At 36.6% G+C, this 17076-nt stretch overlaps 1 protein-coding gene across 1 annotated transcript in view; it reads left to right on the top strand.

Moving 5' to 3' along the window:
- LOC107748172 (low-density lipoprotein receptor-related protein 1B-like) overlaps positions 1-17076 on the top strand; it is a gene marked incomplete at its 3' end in the record, with an annotated part of 94295 nt that overhangs the window by 63140 nt on the left and 14079 nt on the right. The window contains exon 2 of the mRNA XM_016562874.1: positions 7260-7382. Coding sequence (XP_016418360.1) covers positions 7260-7382 — 123 coding nt within the window. The remainder of the gene's footprint in view (positions 1-7259; positions 7383-17076) is intronic.

Below are 17076 nucleotides of genomic sequence, written 5' to 3'. Positions count from 1 at the left end.
CTAACCGGACCCATATAACAGTAAAGCTAATATTGATTTTGTTGAAAAAGACTCATTGGTTTCGTTGTCACACTTAATGGTTGTGTCAAAACATTTCAGACTTCCTGATAGCATACTTTTCCTTTCAAATCTGACCTCAGGGCTCAAAAACATCTTTTAAAAACTCTTTAAATGGTTTTATTCTTTTGTCAATAGTTCTAAGCTGTTATCATATCTAAAACGGACGATATTATATTAAAAACAGTGTCAATAAGCTTTGGAGCAATGATTTTTTTATAGCTGCTTTTTGTAACCATCACACTCACATGTAGCTGTTTCTGGAGGTTGTATGGATTTTGTTTTTTCCCTTTTCAGACTACAAAACAAACTTGGGTTTCCTTTTCACTTTGTCCTTTTCTTTTGCTCAATGTCAATAAGATCCTAAAAAGCACTTTAGGTAATTACAAATAGAAGCCAAGCTTTAGGCCCACGGGAAGAAATCTTCTCACACTCAGCCTTGTGTAATGATTCTTTAGTTCGTTCATCATTTTCTTATCTCATTGAGCTTCTAGACCTGCGGCAATGACTGTACCAGCCCAGCCCTCGCTAGGAAATCAAGGGCTTCATAATTCAAAAACGATGTGCTTTTTTCAGTTTAGCTAATCATTTATGGATTTAATAGTGACTGAATTTGCTCTAGTTTTCATATGGTCTTGTAAAAGGTGGGGAAAAGCCTTAGTTTAAATACATGCCGATAGACGAAGCATTTATGTTAATTGTCCCCGCGGTAAGAGCGGACAGCTCTAAAGCCCCTGGAGAACGGCAGGGTCTGTTGATAATTGTGGTATCCTGGGTTTATGCAGATTAGCTAAGTGACTTTTTCTCCATTAGGACTGTGAATCCAAATAATGACATACATATGGAAAGATGCCAATAGACAAACTGAATTGTCAGAGTTTTAACCTCCTTCACAGCCCCTCCCCTGGGGATAAACCCCTTCACCTGAGAGCACCAAAAGCAGTTTAATTCAGCATTTCGCAACCACCCACATTATACTGAAGCATTTCAAATGATCTCAGCATATGGAGCAACACTTTATAAGATTAGCCCATTCAGCCATACTTATCACCACCCACATGCATAGTGATGATTACATACATATTAACTTCACCCAAAACATCAGTTATAGCCCATTATTTTTGACCTCAGATACAGGATCATTAGCAGCCGAAGGCTCTAACTTGATATTGTTATGCTAACTTTACGTTTAGATCTGACGTGCGTGTCCCTGATTTTAGTGGAATGAAACTAATCAGATCTTCTGGAGGAGATTTCCTGCTGCGTGAACCCACTGATTTCATCGGCAGATAAACTGCAGAAGCTGTAATATCAGAAGAGTTTGGGCATCTTAATCACAGCCCCCCTCTGCTGCTTCCCACACAGCGGGAAACTCCTACTGGAAATAACGGTCCAAAGTGGATAAAAAGTCTTCATTAAGTGGTCATTTGAGAAAAAGACTCTTATCTTTTTCTTAAAAATGGTAATATGGATTTCAAGGAACTCGGAAAAAAAACCATCTTTTAATTGTGCAAATTAAAACAAGACGCATTTAACTTGGAAGTGTATTTTTCGAGTGCTCTTTTCTGTTATCAGGGCTACAGAGGCAATCTTTCTCAGCTGTTATGAAACAATGACATCGAGAGAATAGAACCCTTCACGTCTTCCTCGGGAAGACATGTTGTTTAGGGAACCTTGACTGGTGGTTCACCTCATGGAGTGACTGATACTGCCTGCTTCAGTGCCCATTATCTTCCCTGATTGATAATCATGGCATGAGGAGGGATATAAACCCATAAATGAGGCTTAGCACTGTTAAGAAGGTCAGCTCTCGATGTGACCTTGAGCGGAGAAAGATTTCGCACAATTCTGATGTTTGATGAATACGGTATAGCAGAGGTCGCCAGAGATGCAAATGTGGTCATGAGAGATTTATATGAAGTGTGACAGAATGAATGGTATATGCTAATTTATTTTTAAGCAGAATTTTTACAACTGTACAAAAAAAGTTTAAAAAAATTAATTGAAATTTTGTTCTTCAACCTTGTCTTTGGATTCATCTCTGTTCACAGCTTGAAAAAACATTTCCTGTGAAGACGTACTACAGTTTTTGCAGTGAATGCAAAAATTAGTTGAGATTAATTTAATGGTGTACTTATATGAGACATTATCTATATTTGAAAAACAACAGACATTTTATGATTTCATTTTAATTTTTTTTATGAATAGGAAGTATTTAATTAGGAAGTGTATTTGTTTTTTTATAACAGTGTCTTTACTGTTACTTTTAATTAATTTAATGCATACTTGATTTATTTTGGCTAGTGCAGATATGTTTAATGGTAGTCTACATATGGTGCTTAAAATATTATGTTAAATGTAGGTTACAATGGATGCAAAGGTGACCTGGATGCAAAGATGAACTCCATGTGTCAAACCCACAGCCTCAAAAGATGAATATGCAAATATGCAAGTGTCACTGACTGAGCGTCTTTAAACAGCTGGCACTTTCTGCATCTATTTTCACACTTATTTTCAGCTTTCTTGTTCAGTCAGTAATGCTGAAAAAACTAAATAGCAAAATGTGTTGTTTTTTCTCAAGAATGCCACCATTTAGAAGTGTGCAGCTTAATTCTTTTAGACAGATGCCGTGTTAAGTCACACAATGTTTCAGACATATTTAAAAGGTTGAGAACCCTCGCAGTATAGCTTTTGACGCATCTGCTTTTACAATTGCACTGTATACATAACCCTAAAACGGCATACAAGCACGTAGTCGCCTGTGATGCATTGTGAGTTTAAATCTATCTGATGTGTACAGAGATTTAGATTATGCCTTTATTTGTCTTGCATCGAGCAACATCATGAAAGAAAGAATATCTTTTGAGGACTGTACATTTAAACTCATGCTCATGAATAATTCATTGTTTACAAGGTAGATTATATCAAGCAGTCGGCTTCTCTGGCGATGGCTGTTAAAAATCTGACTGCGTTCCCTTTGATAATTTGTTGACATGCCCCCGCTGTTGTTTTGAAAATAAAAATGACCTCACTGGAAAAGTGAAGGTCAGGCAGAGCTTAATGAAGGCCCTGTTGTCCTTTCCCATTGATTTCTCCGCTAGCCTGGCTACACACAGTCCGACTGGCTCAGAGTTGCCATGGTAAAGGTCTTTTGGCAGAGGATGTGTTTCCTGGATGGAGTGCCTTGTGGAATTTGTAAATGTGCGGCGGCACCTTCGAGCATCATTATCCCCTCCCTCCTCGAACTCAGCTGGCCGGCCGCACATTGGCACAAACCAGAGCCTCAAGCGTGGTCTCCGCGAACCCCATTTGATGTGCTTTTTCAGTGGATACGCAGATCAATATGAATGAAAAGTGAAGCAGAACAATAGTTTGGCTCTCGCACTGACATTCACTGGTGTTACATGGGTGAATCTTGCTGCCGAATGACATTCTCAAGACATTTATGTAATAGGTGTCAGGTGATATTAATGTTAATCACGGTTTTCTGATCAAAACTGAGGCAGCTGACATTTAGATCAAAATACCATGTAGTATATGTCAAGGTGAGAATTAAACAGTTCACTGGCTGTCTTGGGTTGGAAAGCTCAAAAACAGGAGTGCACGACGGTTGCATGTGTTTGTGTTAGACGCAAGGTTTAGCATGCGTGAGTTTTTGTCCTTTCACAAGTGTCAGAGAAGCATTATATGGATCATATCTAATCTTGAAGGATTTTCACAGCCTTAGAGTGACTTATAACAAGATTTCCTATGAAATCCAACTAGGAGAATGTCACATTACTGCGTACATTAACCTCAACATGAAAATGTCACTTTACTTACATGGCCTAATAACTTTTTTTGGTGCAAATTAGGTGGATCATTCTATGCTGTTGACGTAGTTCTTTTCTCTTAGCTCGGTTTCAATTGACAGTAATGATCTCAGTGGCTCAGCAGACTTTCTTGAGTTTGGAAATTGTTAGGTTGTCTTTTCTATTATGCCACGGTATGGGTTGTCAAGGTGAGGATGCATTGCGTGACAGCGAACAGTTGGAAAGATAATGAGACTGAAGCGGCTTGAACAGCTGTTGAGCATCCGGTTAAAGCTTAAATTAAATGCAAGGTGATTCATTTTTGAGGGTTATACTGGAGCATCATTGATTCAGTCTCATTAATGGGGCTCACAATTGTAGATGAGTATATTCAAACAGTTGTTTTGTTCTCTTTGGTATATTGGGGATGCAATATAAAATGCAACAACATAGTTAGCCTATGGTCCAATACATATCTTGTTTTTTTTAACCACGGTTTTCGGTTCTGTTCAGTTTGGCTTGGCACATCACAGATAAAAAAATTAATATATAACAAATTAATTTAAGTATTAAAAATACATTTTAGATTTACCCAAAAATATATTTTCAGATTAATTTTATTTTATTTTTTCAAATTGCAAAATTGTTTTTTGTAACACATTTAGCATATATTTCAAATGTATTATGGCCAAAAAAAAAAAGTTTTTAGCTGCATGGTTTGTGAAGATACTTGAATGGTTTGTGCTTGAATATTTGCATTGAACAACATCATGTAGATGAATTGAGCTTACTCTGTGGCATAGGCGCCTAGCGTCAAACAACTATTCTCCTTGACAGATTCATCAAACGAGATTGGCAGAGCCTCCATCTAGAGTTCTGAAGACCATCGCTTCTATTCACCGGCTCCCTGTCACAGTTTTACGTATCGAAACTGGCGGAATAACAAAGGCTGAAGAGCTTTAATGAGCCACAGTTCTCTCCTCGTCGAGGTGGCAGCTTGTGTCAGAAATGAAGCTCATAATAGCATGCCAGTCCAAGCTCCACTGAACATTTCCTACTGTTATGGTAATGGGTTACCGCTACCTCATCAAAGAGTTGGGGCCATTTTGGTCCATTGTTATTTTTATCTTCCTTCCCCGTGCCTGTTTGGAATTATCTATGAATGGCCGCAGCATTTAGCAGTTCAGTGTAGCATTCCATTCTTTCAGATGTTAATTCCGTTTTTGCGTCAGAAAACAAATGATGCAAGATTTTATTCCTTGACAGGCTTGAAGTGTTTTGTGCAGTTTTTTTGTGCATTTTGAACTTTCTGTGGAGAATCTATTGAAACACAGAGCTGTGGAAGCATCAAACACTAGAGTCAAGAAGTGAAGGCCTCTTGAGGTAAGAGGGAAGGTAAAGTGGCATCACTGGTCATTCCAATAATTCAAATTGGGCTATGCTTTAAAGGGCATCCCGACATGAAAGCAGATACACATCAGTGGACAGATGCCGCTCCAAGGCTCTGAAGTTGTCTCTTTTATGGGTTTTGCCGCTTTGCGAAAGAAACTGTCCTCAGGTAAAAGGAATGTTTTTTTAAATGGTAACCAATTCAGCTGCAAAGATAAAGATGCCTTCAGACTGGACTCAGGAGATCTTCTATCGGGAGGCCTGACCAAACCTTTCCTCTCCTTGGCTATTTTTCCTCCAGTTGAATTAGATTTTTTTTTGTTTTAACTGTCACTCAGCATTTTCCTGCAAAATATGAAGCCAGTCTCGCTAGGTAAAAAAGTTTGGCTTGAAATCAGTTTCAATAACCACTCATCCGAAAATATAGACACGTTTTTTTAAAGCCACTACAACAATCAAATCACCGTCACTATTCATTCGGGGCAACAGAATTGCTGTTGTTTTTGTTAGTAAGAATGAAGGACAGAGGGCAGTCATCATCATATTCCCTGTAATTGCTTTTTGACTGATGTGCAGCTGCCATTGAATTGAATCAGGCCAGATTACCAGCCGAGTTTCAGAGCCACTGTGGCTCTAAAGAAAGTGAATCAATTGTAGAAGAACCCAGCCCTCGAACAATTTGCTAGATCCATTCTTTCCCATAGAACTAATCTTCAGTCATGCTGGAGAGAAATGCAGCGGTGCCTCTTATTGTAAGATGAGCAATAACATTTTTGGATTTTCAAATTATGTAGGATGAACTCGTGAAATCAGTGTCGCTGCATTTGAAGATGTGTATCTGTGTATTTCTAACCTAAGAAAACACCAGTTTAAAACCACACATGACATGTTCAATAGTGCAAGCTCTTTGTTCAGTTCCTGTTTGTAAGTCAGATATTAAAGGGCTCACTTATGTCATTTCAAACCTGTATGACATTTTTTTCTTCTGTGGAAGACAAAGATATTTTGAAGAACGTCTTTTGTGTTCCACCAAAGAAAGAAAGTCATACAGGTTTGGAATGAAACTGAAGGTGAGTAAATGATACATTTTTCAGATTTACTTCATCCAAAAATTTGTCAGCTTCTTTAAAAACAAAGCATTGCAATATAGATTATAGATTTCATATGACCAGAACCAGAACAAGGTAGTATTCCTTGGCATGTAGCAGTGAGCTTCAGTCGTAGTATGTGGAATTGGGAATTGTTCTGTATACAAGTTCCAAAATGGATCACTATCAAAGTATTAAACATAGAGGTGTAGTGAGAAACGCTGTTCATATACAGTTTGTTGAGGCCTAATTTTGAGGCCTGCAGCTTGAAAGAGATAGAGAGATTGAGAAAGACAGAGAGGGAGAGACCGGGAGCAAGATGAAACCGTTTGACATTTATAATTCTGTCCCTTGATAGTGAATTTGCTTGGCGTGGATTGTGTGTGTGTGTGTGTGTGTGTAGTAATGTGGTGGTGGGGCATAGCAAGGACAGAGAGCAGTGGTGCATAGAAATATCACTTGCATTCCTGCCTCAACATTTCGGAATTGGAGCATTTTGGTTCATAATCATTTTGATATGTTCATAAATCGTGTAGCTTCAGGAATTTAGAAGGGAAATGTGTGGCCCAGTTCTGAGTAATACCTGAAGGACAGCTGCTTGATATTCTGATAATCTTATGGTCGTGTTTTTCTTGTAAATATCATTGGACGTCACTGCAGGGCTGTTGTACTGACAAAAGAGAATGGAAAAATTATGTTCTGATGTTTCTGAAACTGAAATTGCCCTTAATACTGATTATTCCTGTCTGACTGTTCAGTAAAATCAATTGTCATCACATTCATGTCACTATAATGAATCATTGTGAGTTCACGCATTTCACGTATACTTACTTATCATTATATTTATTAGACAATCATGTAATTTAGACATTTAATAACTGTACTGCACCTCATTCCATACTCCATCTCTGTCTCCACCCCCCTCTTTCATTAGAGCCCATTTTGTGTGACGTTGGAGAGTTTCTGTGCGGTGACCAGCTGACCTGTGTGTCCGAGAGCTGGCTTTGTGATGGGGAACCAGACTGTCCAGATGGTTCTGATGAGGTTCTGGACAAATGTAAGTAACCATTACACCAACCCACAATGCCACAAAACAGATCATTATGTCAACATCTCTGCATTCCCATATCTCTATGCACCAAATAATCAGCATCAACCTGCACATTATTGTTCCTCACTTAATTTAATTCCAGGTTGCACTTCACATGCAAAGTGTTGGGAATGATAGCTACGAATTTTAAAGAGATGAAAGTGTCCTGATTTTAATATTTAATTGTATTCATGAAAATATCGATCAGTTTATGTTAAAACCTTGTGCCCAATTGCTTCATGTAGATGCAGGACATTTCTAGAAGAGCTTAATTTATTACAGATTCCAGGCACAATGGGTCAGCTATTCTCATCACTGGTATTCTATTATCATTTAGATTAATCATGTTCGCTCTGTTTTATTTATAATGTCTTAGAATGGATTCCAGGCGTATTTATCATGGGAATTTTGAGGAGCTCATTACCATAGATTAAGTGTCGATAGGAAATGCATTTCAATCAGCTTTTCACAACAAAATGTGCAGTGCAATTTAATGTGTTTGTAAGCCAACACAGACTGCTATCGCATGAGTGTACTAACAGCACTCCACTGGCATGGGTAATTTTATTCATGTGTTTGTGCGTATTGGGCACCCTGAGGTTACCGTGTTGCTTACGATAGTGGAGTTTTTTTGATCATGTAATGTATTTATCTATGTAGTTAGACAGTCCTAATCATATAGAGCTGCCAAGGACTGAAAGATGCACATTTTCACACAATTTTCTACATAGCAAGTAAAATAAAAACGATCCAGGTCTAAAATATATTTTTGCCAATCTTAAAACCATATAAATTGTTTGGCTAAAGATTATCTATTAAATTATTAAACAAAACATTTTCCAAAAATGATAGCTGTGGGGTAAAGTGTGCCATCTGCTTCAGGGTAAACAGTGCCAGTAACTCAACTGATGTTGATAATAAGCTTTGCATTTAAATGCAGGAAATACTTTGGAAATACGTTGCTTTTGTTAAAGTGGTGGCCAAGTTTTTTTCCACAAATCTGAGGGAGTGCTGGCAAAGAAAAAATCCACCTTTCAAGGAAAACAATCAAGAGTTTGGTTCCCACACTGAAGAAGCTACCTCAGCCACACAAAGTCTGGACAACTTCTACAGTAGGACGTATTTCATATTTCCCCGCGGCTTTGGTTGTTGGAATGTGAAATAAGAAAATATAAGTTTCTTCAGTCTAATAATGGATCTTTTGTATGCTTTTTTAGCAAGAGTCTTTTTTTCCCCTGTGAATAATATTAAACCTTTATGAATATATTATAATTAGTTAAGACTCTAAAGTGGGATAGTAAAATGGGATTTTTATTTTATTTTATTTTATATCTCATTATGGTCTTATTTGATTCAATTTAACCCCCTCAGTCCCCCTTTTTTAATTATTATTAGGTCATTTTTCTATGGTCCTGCGTTCTGGACACTTTCCTCTAATTTCAGTTGATAGCAGACATTGAAATTTAATTAGATGCATTAATTTCACCTGTATCTTCTTTCTCCTTGACTAGAGGTTAACTTAAGTAAAAAAGTGGCACAGCTTACCCCACTCTGTGCTGTAACTTCTTTAATTTATCTTCACCTTTTTTAGGCTAAGACACTTCATTAATTTTGACTCTTTATAGAAAGGACTAAATTTATTTAAAGTCATCGTTCTGAGACACTGAGCTGGCATTCTTATTCACTGGTTAATACTCAGACCAATCTTCAAAGTAATTGAAATTTTGAAGCATCTTATTGCTTCAAAGTTGATGAAAACTTGTAATTGGCAAGTAGCCTACGTCCCTAACTAATGTATCACTCACAGTGTTTATATTATACTATGTCGCTACTGATATTCCTCAAGTAAGACTTGCTTGAGAACACCTTAAACGACTGTTTACTTGTTCTCATGTAACTGAGTCTAATAATAAAGCGATACTGTAGAAGCTCTCGCCTCTCGGCTCGTATACATGTCTCCAGTTGCTTCATATTATGATGTTCAACTCTTAATCCTCTTAGTTTTATAATAAGATTCACCTGGAGTGATTTTAATTTCTGAGCCTAGCTGTTACCTGATATTAAGTCCTTGGTTTTCATCTTATAGTTATTGTTTTTGCTGTTCCAGTTTCTGGACCGTGCATATTCCTAGCATTGGTGTGGCCAAGTTCTGCCACCACAGAGAAATGTAATCACCGCATTCCCAGGGCCTCCAGGGAAGGGCAGCTGCACATTTTCAGTGCCACATGGCCAGCGGGGACCTGGATAGGCTGCCCATCCAGCTTCCCTATGGAACCAGCCCGACATCTTGGGTTATCAGGGGAGCTGGGAGACAGCCCACTTTCCTGTAATGAAGAAAAACGTATTGTGATGACAGTCTTGGAGCTTTCCAAGCACATCGTGCTATTTCTTATATTGGTCAGTGGAGTATGACCCCTCATGTGCAGTGAATGTTTTGACATGAGTTATGAGTAGAATGACCATACAGCCAAAACAATCCCTGTATCGCTGAAGAGAATTGCAGGGAGACTAAAAGCTCAGTGAGGAACGACTTCTTAGGGTTTTAATGAAACGATATGGTTCATTTCAGTGCTCTTCATTCTGTTCCATATGCTCCTGCCTTTTGTCTTGAGCACAGTGTTCTTTATCAGGAAATACAAAGACATGCTTCAGTGACAAATTGCTTGACTCTTTTTCTTTCTTTTTTTTTTCTTTTCCCTCCCTTGAAGTTTGAATTGAACAGAGAGGGTGAGAGAAATTGATTTTTGTTTTGTTCTCATTTTTGTTCTGGGCAAAACATTAACTCACAACACTCAGGCGATGCAAGCGGTGAGCCACAAGGCAAGCACATGATGTTCTTGTTTTTGAAGAGATGACAGCTGTTTTCTTTAGACATCTGTCAAGTTAATTGTACATTACTGGCCCTTAAACCCTTCTTTGATCAACTAAGATATACTGTCGTACCTGGATTAAACTTTTACAAGAAGCTCTTCATCTATCTATCTGTCTGTCTATCTGTCTGTCTGACTGTCTGTCTGTCTGTTTTTTCCTGCATGCCATATGTGGAGCTCTGTACATCGTTTTCGTCATATTTTTACCTTCTAATTTCTGTTTTCTGTCATATCTCTTTTTTTATATAAAAAGTTAAGTATGCAGTAGACATATTAACATTTATATTTAAAGAAGTTAAAATTCAGCTAAATGCTACATTAATGTATACATATTCAGTAAAATTACATAATATACACATACAGGTACATCAGTAATGGTTATAGTTATTATAAGCATCATAAAAAAATATGTACATATATAATCTTGTACAATATGCATGTTATTTTATGGTTTGATTTAAACTGCAATATTTCGTTTTGTACAATACAACACCATCTGCTCCGTCTTTCTGTCCACTGAGGGTCCTTGGCTTAAAAACAGTTAACCCCAAAACAAAAGAGCATACCTCACAATATAGCAACATTGGACTGGGGTTGTGTAGAATTAAGGGGTGGTCTTGCAAAAATAGCTTGGTTGTCGGTTTCCATCTAAGATGCATAGGAATGCGTATGGATTTTATGAGCACTCCTCTCAGGGCAGTTTCCTATGGCCCCTCTCATACTGAAATAAATGGAGAGTAAATGTGCCTGTTCCCCAAGAGAACTGACACCTACAGAAAGGAGGTTTGAGAGGTAATGTAGCATAGCATCTTATTATTGAGCTGAGGGACAGGCATTCTGCATTATGCAATATTTACCTCAATGGCTGCCTCTGAGCGCAGAATGAAATGCTAACAAAATAGACTGTGCGGGGGACATTTATGAGATCATCAGGTGACATTTAACTTGATTAACATCTTTTGAGCTCTGTGTTTCATGAGGACACATACAGTACAGTATATGTTGGAAGTTAAAATACACTGGGTAGCTTTGTATTGAAATATGGATTCCTAGGTCTATACTCCTTCTAACAAACACTGCACTCTCAGGAAAAAGGTGCAAAACTATGGTGGTACTTTTTTCAAAAGGTACTAATATGTACGAATAAAGTGCTAATATGTACCTTTAAGGTACTAATATGTACCATTTAGGAGTAAAAAGGTACAGTGATGTACATTTTAGCTTTTGTACCTTAGGTTACTGTCCCAGTTACAGCTTTGTGCCCTTTTTTTCTGAGATCGATGGGCTTTGTTTTTATAAGAGAGTGTTGTGCAATTATTTGAGGCAAATTTGTCATCTGGAAATGAGCAGAATGCTAAGTTCAGAGCACAAGCTGCTGTCATTTTTTTCTTATGATTTCTGTATTGTCTCACAACATCAAGATGAGCCAAATCGTAGCAGCTTATTAGAATGACATTTTTTAAATGGGAATTTCATTGCTGGTACTTTCTCATTTCTCTCAGTTGTTAGATACAGTTACAGCCCACATATATAGACATCAAATGGTAAAATTTCTGTTTATATGCACTTAGGAATCTGTACAGTTTGAAAATCCCTACCAATTTTTTAAAAAAGTCTGTGCCTTTAAAATCATGACAAATTGCCTACAGGGAACAGAATTCTAAAAGCAGGAAGTGGTGTGTTCCTTACTAGGACTTAAATATAGTTGAATTGGCAAGTACTTAATCAGATTAAATGTGATTAAAGAGTAAAATGTGTTTTCTTCACCTTATTGTGGCCATCAAAATATATTAAATAAATGCATGCGAGTGTGTATAGCATATATATCATAACTCCAGACATCCAGGGGGTTTGGCATGTAAGTAGGGAGCTTTGGAGATGATCCTTTTAATTTAGTGGGAGCCTCTGTGCTGTGAGAGCCAAGCTGATTCACTTCCTGTGGATGATGCCATCTGCTTGGGGGCAGCAAACAAACAGACAGACCAAACAAAGGCGAAGCTTTCTTCACTGTCTGTGCGTGGAGCATGCAGAGTTGGGTGCAGCTTAAATAAGGTTGATACTTGATTTTATTTTCTAAATTAAGAGGTAGTCAGATGTGAAAGTTTTACCCAGTGCGTATGGTTATTTTATGTGCGTTATTGATTTATATCAATTGATTAAATATTATTACTATATGATGTAAATAAATTCATGTTAATATTATTAAGTTATTAGTTAGTTGTCTTTCACCATAATGGCACATTTTAATAAACCTTTTATTTTATTTTATTTTATTTTATTTTCAAAGGGGCCAATGCTGTAGCTTCTAAATTGAAAAATAAATTAATTGCAATTAATTAGGATGTATTCCATGTGTTTCTTATTTCTGTCTTTGTAATTACAATATTTTAAGCAAAACATTTTCTTGAGACTATTATTTTAATATGCAATTCATTTATACTTCTACTTTCCATCTTGACTTGTTATTCATTTGTAATAAAATCATCCTAAGGAAGTAAAACAGCAGCACATCCGTGAACAAGTTTTTTTTATTTTTTTTTAAATAATGTCGGAAATTATATAAATACTATTTAAGTTTGTTCAATCATTTGTTTGTTTGTTCGTTCATTCTTTAGATCGATCAATCGTTCGGTTGATTGAAAGTTGCTGCTTAACAGGAATTAATTTCCTTTGATTCCCAACCTTATATGTAATGATGCTAGCTGTTCATTCTGTTTATTCACTCATCGCTATAGTATTAATGCAACATCAGGTCTGGTTACATTAAGTTTGTAAAAATTTTGTCATTCTATATTTTGGAATGCACAGTGTTTCTTGGCAGATATTGTGCCTCCATAGTTAGAGATTCTTTTTCTTTTCTTGACAGATCTTTGAGTTTCACTGCCGTCTTCTCTCTTTCACTCCTCCGTTCCTTTTGTTAGGGACAAAATCACTAGCTTGTCACCAGCAGCCCTGTGAAAAGAGCATATTTCAACACCTTGACAGCTTCGCTGTCACGATACCTCTGGATGACATCAAACTACTAAAGCCTGCATTAGCCCCCTGCTGTTGTCGAAGTAAACTCTGTTGGAATACGCTAAGCTTAGAGGCAGGAAAGCAAACAGATGGTTTTCATTCAATGGGGAAATTGTCTACTGTGAGGCACAATAGCATAGGGACCTTCACCTTCCGCAATAATAATGAAACTAACACCTCGTCTTTGTGAATAATTTGTGCCTGTATGTTATGTGGCTGCATGATCCCTTTCAAACAGGGATCCTCAGTTAAACAAACAGAAAAGTTTAGACGTATTATAAGATAATTCTAGACATGTCTCAACCAATCATCTGTTATGGCTAGAGTGTTTCCTACAAAATGTTGCCTTTGCCAGAGCTACTTTATGCGCATGTCAGATAGATCTCTAGTTTAGTATGTTAATCAAGCTGCCTTTGTCACCATAAGATGATCTGATCTCATTAATATTTGTAGGTATTTATACATACCGTTTGCATTTTCTCTTCATTTGATCATAATGCATGCAAGGAATACCTTACTAATAAAATCACATTGCAAACAACCATATGAGATAGAGAACAGCCAATGTCGTAATTTACTCATCAGCCCTACAGTATATGAATTTATTTCTTCTACGGAACACAAAAGATGATGCTTTGAAGAATGTTGTGGTCCTGACAACATTGGACCCCATTGACTTTCATTGTATGGGCATTTTAACTTTGAAAAAAGTATAAACAGCATCTTTAGATGGCAGGAAATGGTAGACGGTTCGATTGGACAACAGTCATATTGTATTCAGTGACAGTCACCGAAGACATGCATTTCAACATTCATTCAGCGGTTTGGGTGACCAAAATCCCTTGAAGGCAAGTCAGCATAAAAGCATGCTGGAAAGTACAGTAGTCTATTTTTTTCTGAAGGACAGGATGTGAATCTTTACAATTATTAATATCACAGAATCATTTACTCTATGTAAATCCTCTCTGCTATGTCTGTGGATCTCTTTACCCCGAACCTGCGTTCTCCTGTGATTTTTATAGAGTTGGGACCAAGCCACGGGTTATTCTGTGTTCATGAGTACAGTACATTTATTCCCAGAGTAATGGACCGACTCGAAAACAGTGCAGTAAAATATGTCCTTTGCAAATAATTGTTTGCAGAGAAGTTGTTTTTTGGCTCTCTTTCTCCAAAGAAGCTATGCATTATTTATATGAATGACATTAATACTAAGGTGTTTTCCCTGGAATGGGGCCCGTACGGCGATCTACATAACAACAGACATCAAAAGATCGGGGTATATAAATTCTATCGGCTTTGCTATGGATCCAAACACTAAGCCTTCTGAATGCATCGGGTCTTTGAAAGGGACTGAATAGCAGTGTTTAAAAATGCATGGAAGTGTGAATGTGCCGATTCTCCTGCAGGGGCTTGGGTGTGATGTATGGACACTTTATTGAGCAGTGAGTGGTTTTGAATGTGATGTATTAACAGGCGGCGCATTGGAAGGCATAGCCCGGCGGAGGAAGTGATGGCTCCATTTCATAGGATGTTGATTACATTACTCGGTGATGATGAATTAGTTTAATTAAATCCAACCAATGATTTACAGAGGATACATGCCAATATGTGGCGAGAAACAATGGTCTCTGTATATGTTACTGCCCTGTGGACTTTCTTATTGAAGTTTCTGTTCCTTTTAGGGAGGGGAGTGAAGCTGTGGTGTAGTGGTTAAAGTCCAGGTGCTGGTAACCGGAAGGTTGCAAGTTTGATCTCCCATATTAAGCTGCTATCTTGTTTGTGGTGCCATTCTATGTCATTCATTATACAATTGTCACTGTTAGTTTAAGTCGTATGTAAGTACAAGTTATATATACATATATAATTTATACACAAATTATATATACAATACACTATATATATATATATAATTTTTGCTTTTGCTTAAGACAAAATACACTGTTTAAAAGTTTGAGATTGTTTTATCACTGTTTAAAAGATAAGATTGTTTTTTTAATACTTTTATTCAACAAGAAAACGTAAAATGTGTCAGTAAGTAACAGCAGTGGTGTATAAAGTACCTGAAAGCCATACTCAAGTAAAAGTACAGATATCTTACCAGAAAATGACTTTGGTAGAAGTTGAAGTCACCGTTTAGAATATTACTTGAGTAAAAGTCTTAAAGTATGTAATATTTATTGTACTTAAGTACGAAAAGTATTTTTTAAATCTTAAACGTACTTAAGTATTGACAGTAAAAGTAAAAGTAAATGCAAAATGGAAAAGAAGCAAACAAATATATATATATAAAAAAATGTTCATACACAGCTTGAGTAGCAAGATTGTGTTCAGTTTGAACTCTTTCTTCCATTTTGTATTTTTGGGTAAGAATAAGAAGCACTTCATCTGGTACTTAGTGTCTTTCATTCCAACACAAGAAAACATGTCTGGAATCTGCATCTGAAATAGCATTTAGATGTGTTTTACACAGTTTATGTATCTCAGAAGGGACATGGATGCATTTAAACTGCAGTTACAGATGCATAAATAGGCCTAATGTTTTGTTTTTAAGATAAAACGTTGAATACTGATGTTTGAAATTATTTAAAACATGAAAAAATAGTCTAAATGTGAAATTAAAATCGCCAGTAGGTGGCAGCAAGTGACTGTTAATGAGTGACTCATTGAGATTCAACGATTCATTCAAACGGCTGATTCATTCAGAAACAAAGCATTGTGTTAATGAGTGAATCACTGAATCATTTATTCAACCGATTCGTTCAAAAAGCTGATTCATTCAATACGTAAACACCGTCCATTGCTCAGAGACGCAAAACAGTGTTGTGATCTTTGTTTGGAACTTTTTTTTGTTGGCAAAATTGAGCAAAAACAAGCAACATTGTCTAAAATGTAAGTCAATTACTGCTTTATTGAACTTGTATAAAATGATTATTAAATGTGTTCATGCTGATATCTGCAGAAAAACGGTACTCTTTGTGTGATATAGATTAAGTTAACTATATTAAATTATATAAATATAAAAAGCATCCAGAAGCATTTTTGGAATTTTCGAATTTTGAGTTTTAATAGACTAATAAATCAACGTATGTGCACTCTGTGTGTGAATAGATTAAGTTAACTATATTAAATTATATAAATATAAAAAGCATACAGAAGCATTTTTGCCGTCTACAATTTAGAATGCCTGGAATTTTGCGTTTTAATAGACTAATAAATCAACGTATGTGCACTCTGTGTGTGATTTGGTGATATAGCCTACTTGATAATGTCAGATCGCACATCATTACAACAACACTTACCATATTATCGCAGAAGATATAATGTATATCACAGACCCCAGACTCGACTTGAGTGGAAAATGAAATCATCCGCGGTTGTGCGCGCACTTGTTTGCACATGAGCAAAGGTGTTTTTAGGATTAGGAGTCTTGCAAGCACCAGACCACTGATTCGTCAAACCTGCTTTCCTGCAGTCCGTGTTCTTCTGACTTCTGACTATTTTGTAGTAAGTAACTAATATGCTTCGGGAAATGTATCGGAGTAAAAGTATACATTTTAATTAGGAAATGTAGTGGAGTAAAAGTAAAAGTTGACTGAAATATAAAAAGTCAAGTAAAATACTTAAGTACTGTAACGAAGTATTATTTCTTTGTTACATTACACCACTGAGTAACAGTAAATACTTTTAAATTGTTACATTTCAAATAAATGTTATTCTTTACTTTTTAGTTTTTACAGTTTCCACAAAAATATTAAGCAGTATAACCCCCAACCACC

The sequence above is a fragment of the Sinocyclocheilus rhinocerous genome, unplaced genomic scaffold (assembly GCF_001515625.1).
Source record: "Sinocyclocheilus rhinocerous isolate Xijiao unplaced genomic scaffold, SAMN03320098_v1.1 scaffold289, whole genome shotgun sequence".
Taxonomy (NCBI): domain Eukaryota; kingdom Metazoa; phylum Chordata; class Actinopteri; order Cypriniformes; family Cyprinidae; genus Sinocyclocheilus; species Sinocyclocheilus rhinocerous.
The sequence above is the reverse complement of the archived record's forward strand: the minus strand, read 5'-3'. Positions and strand labels throughout refer to the sequence as shown.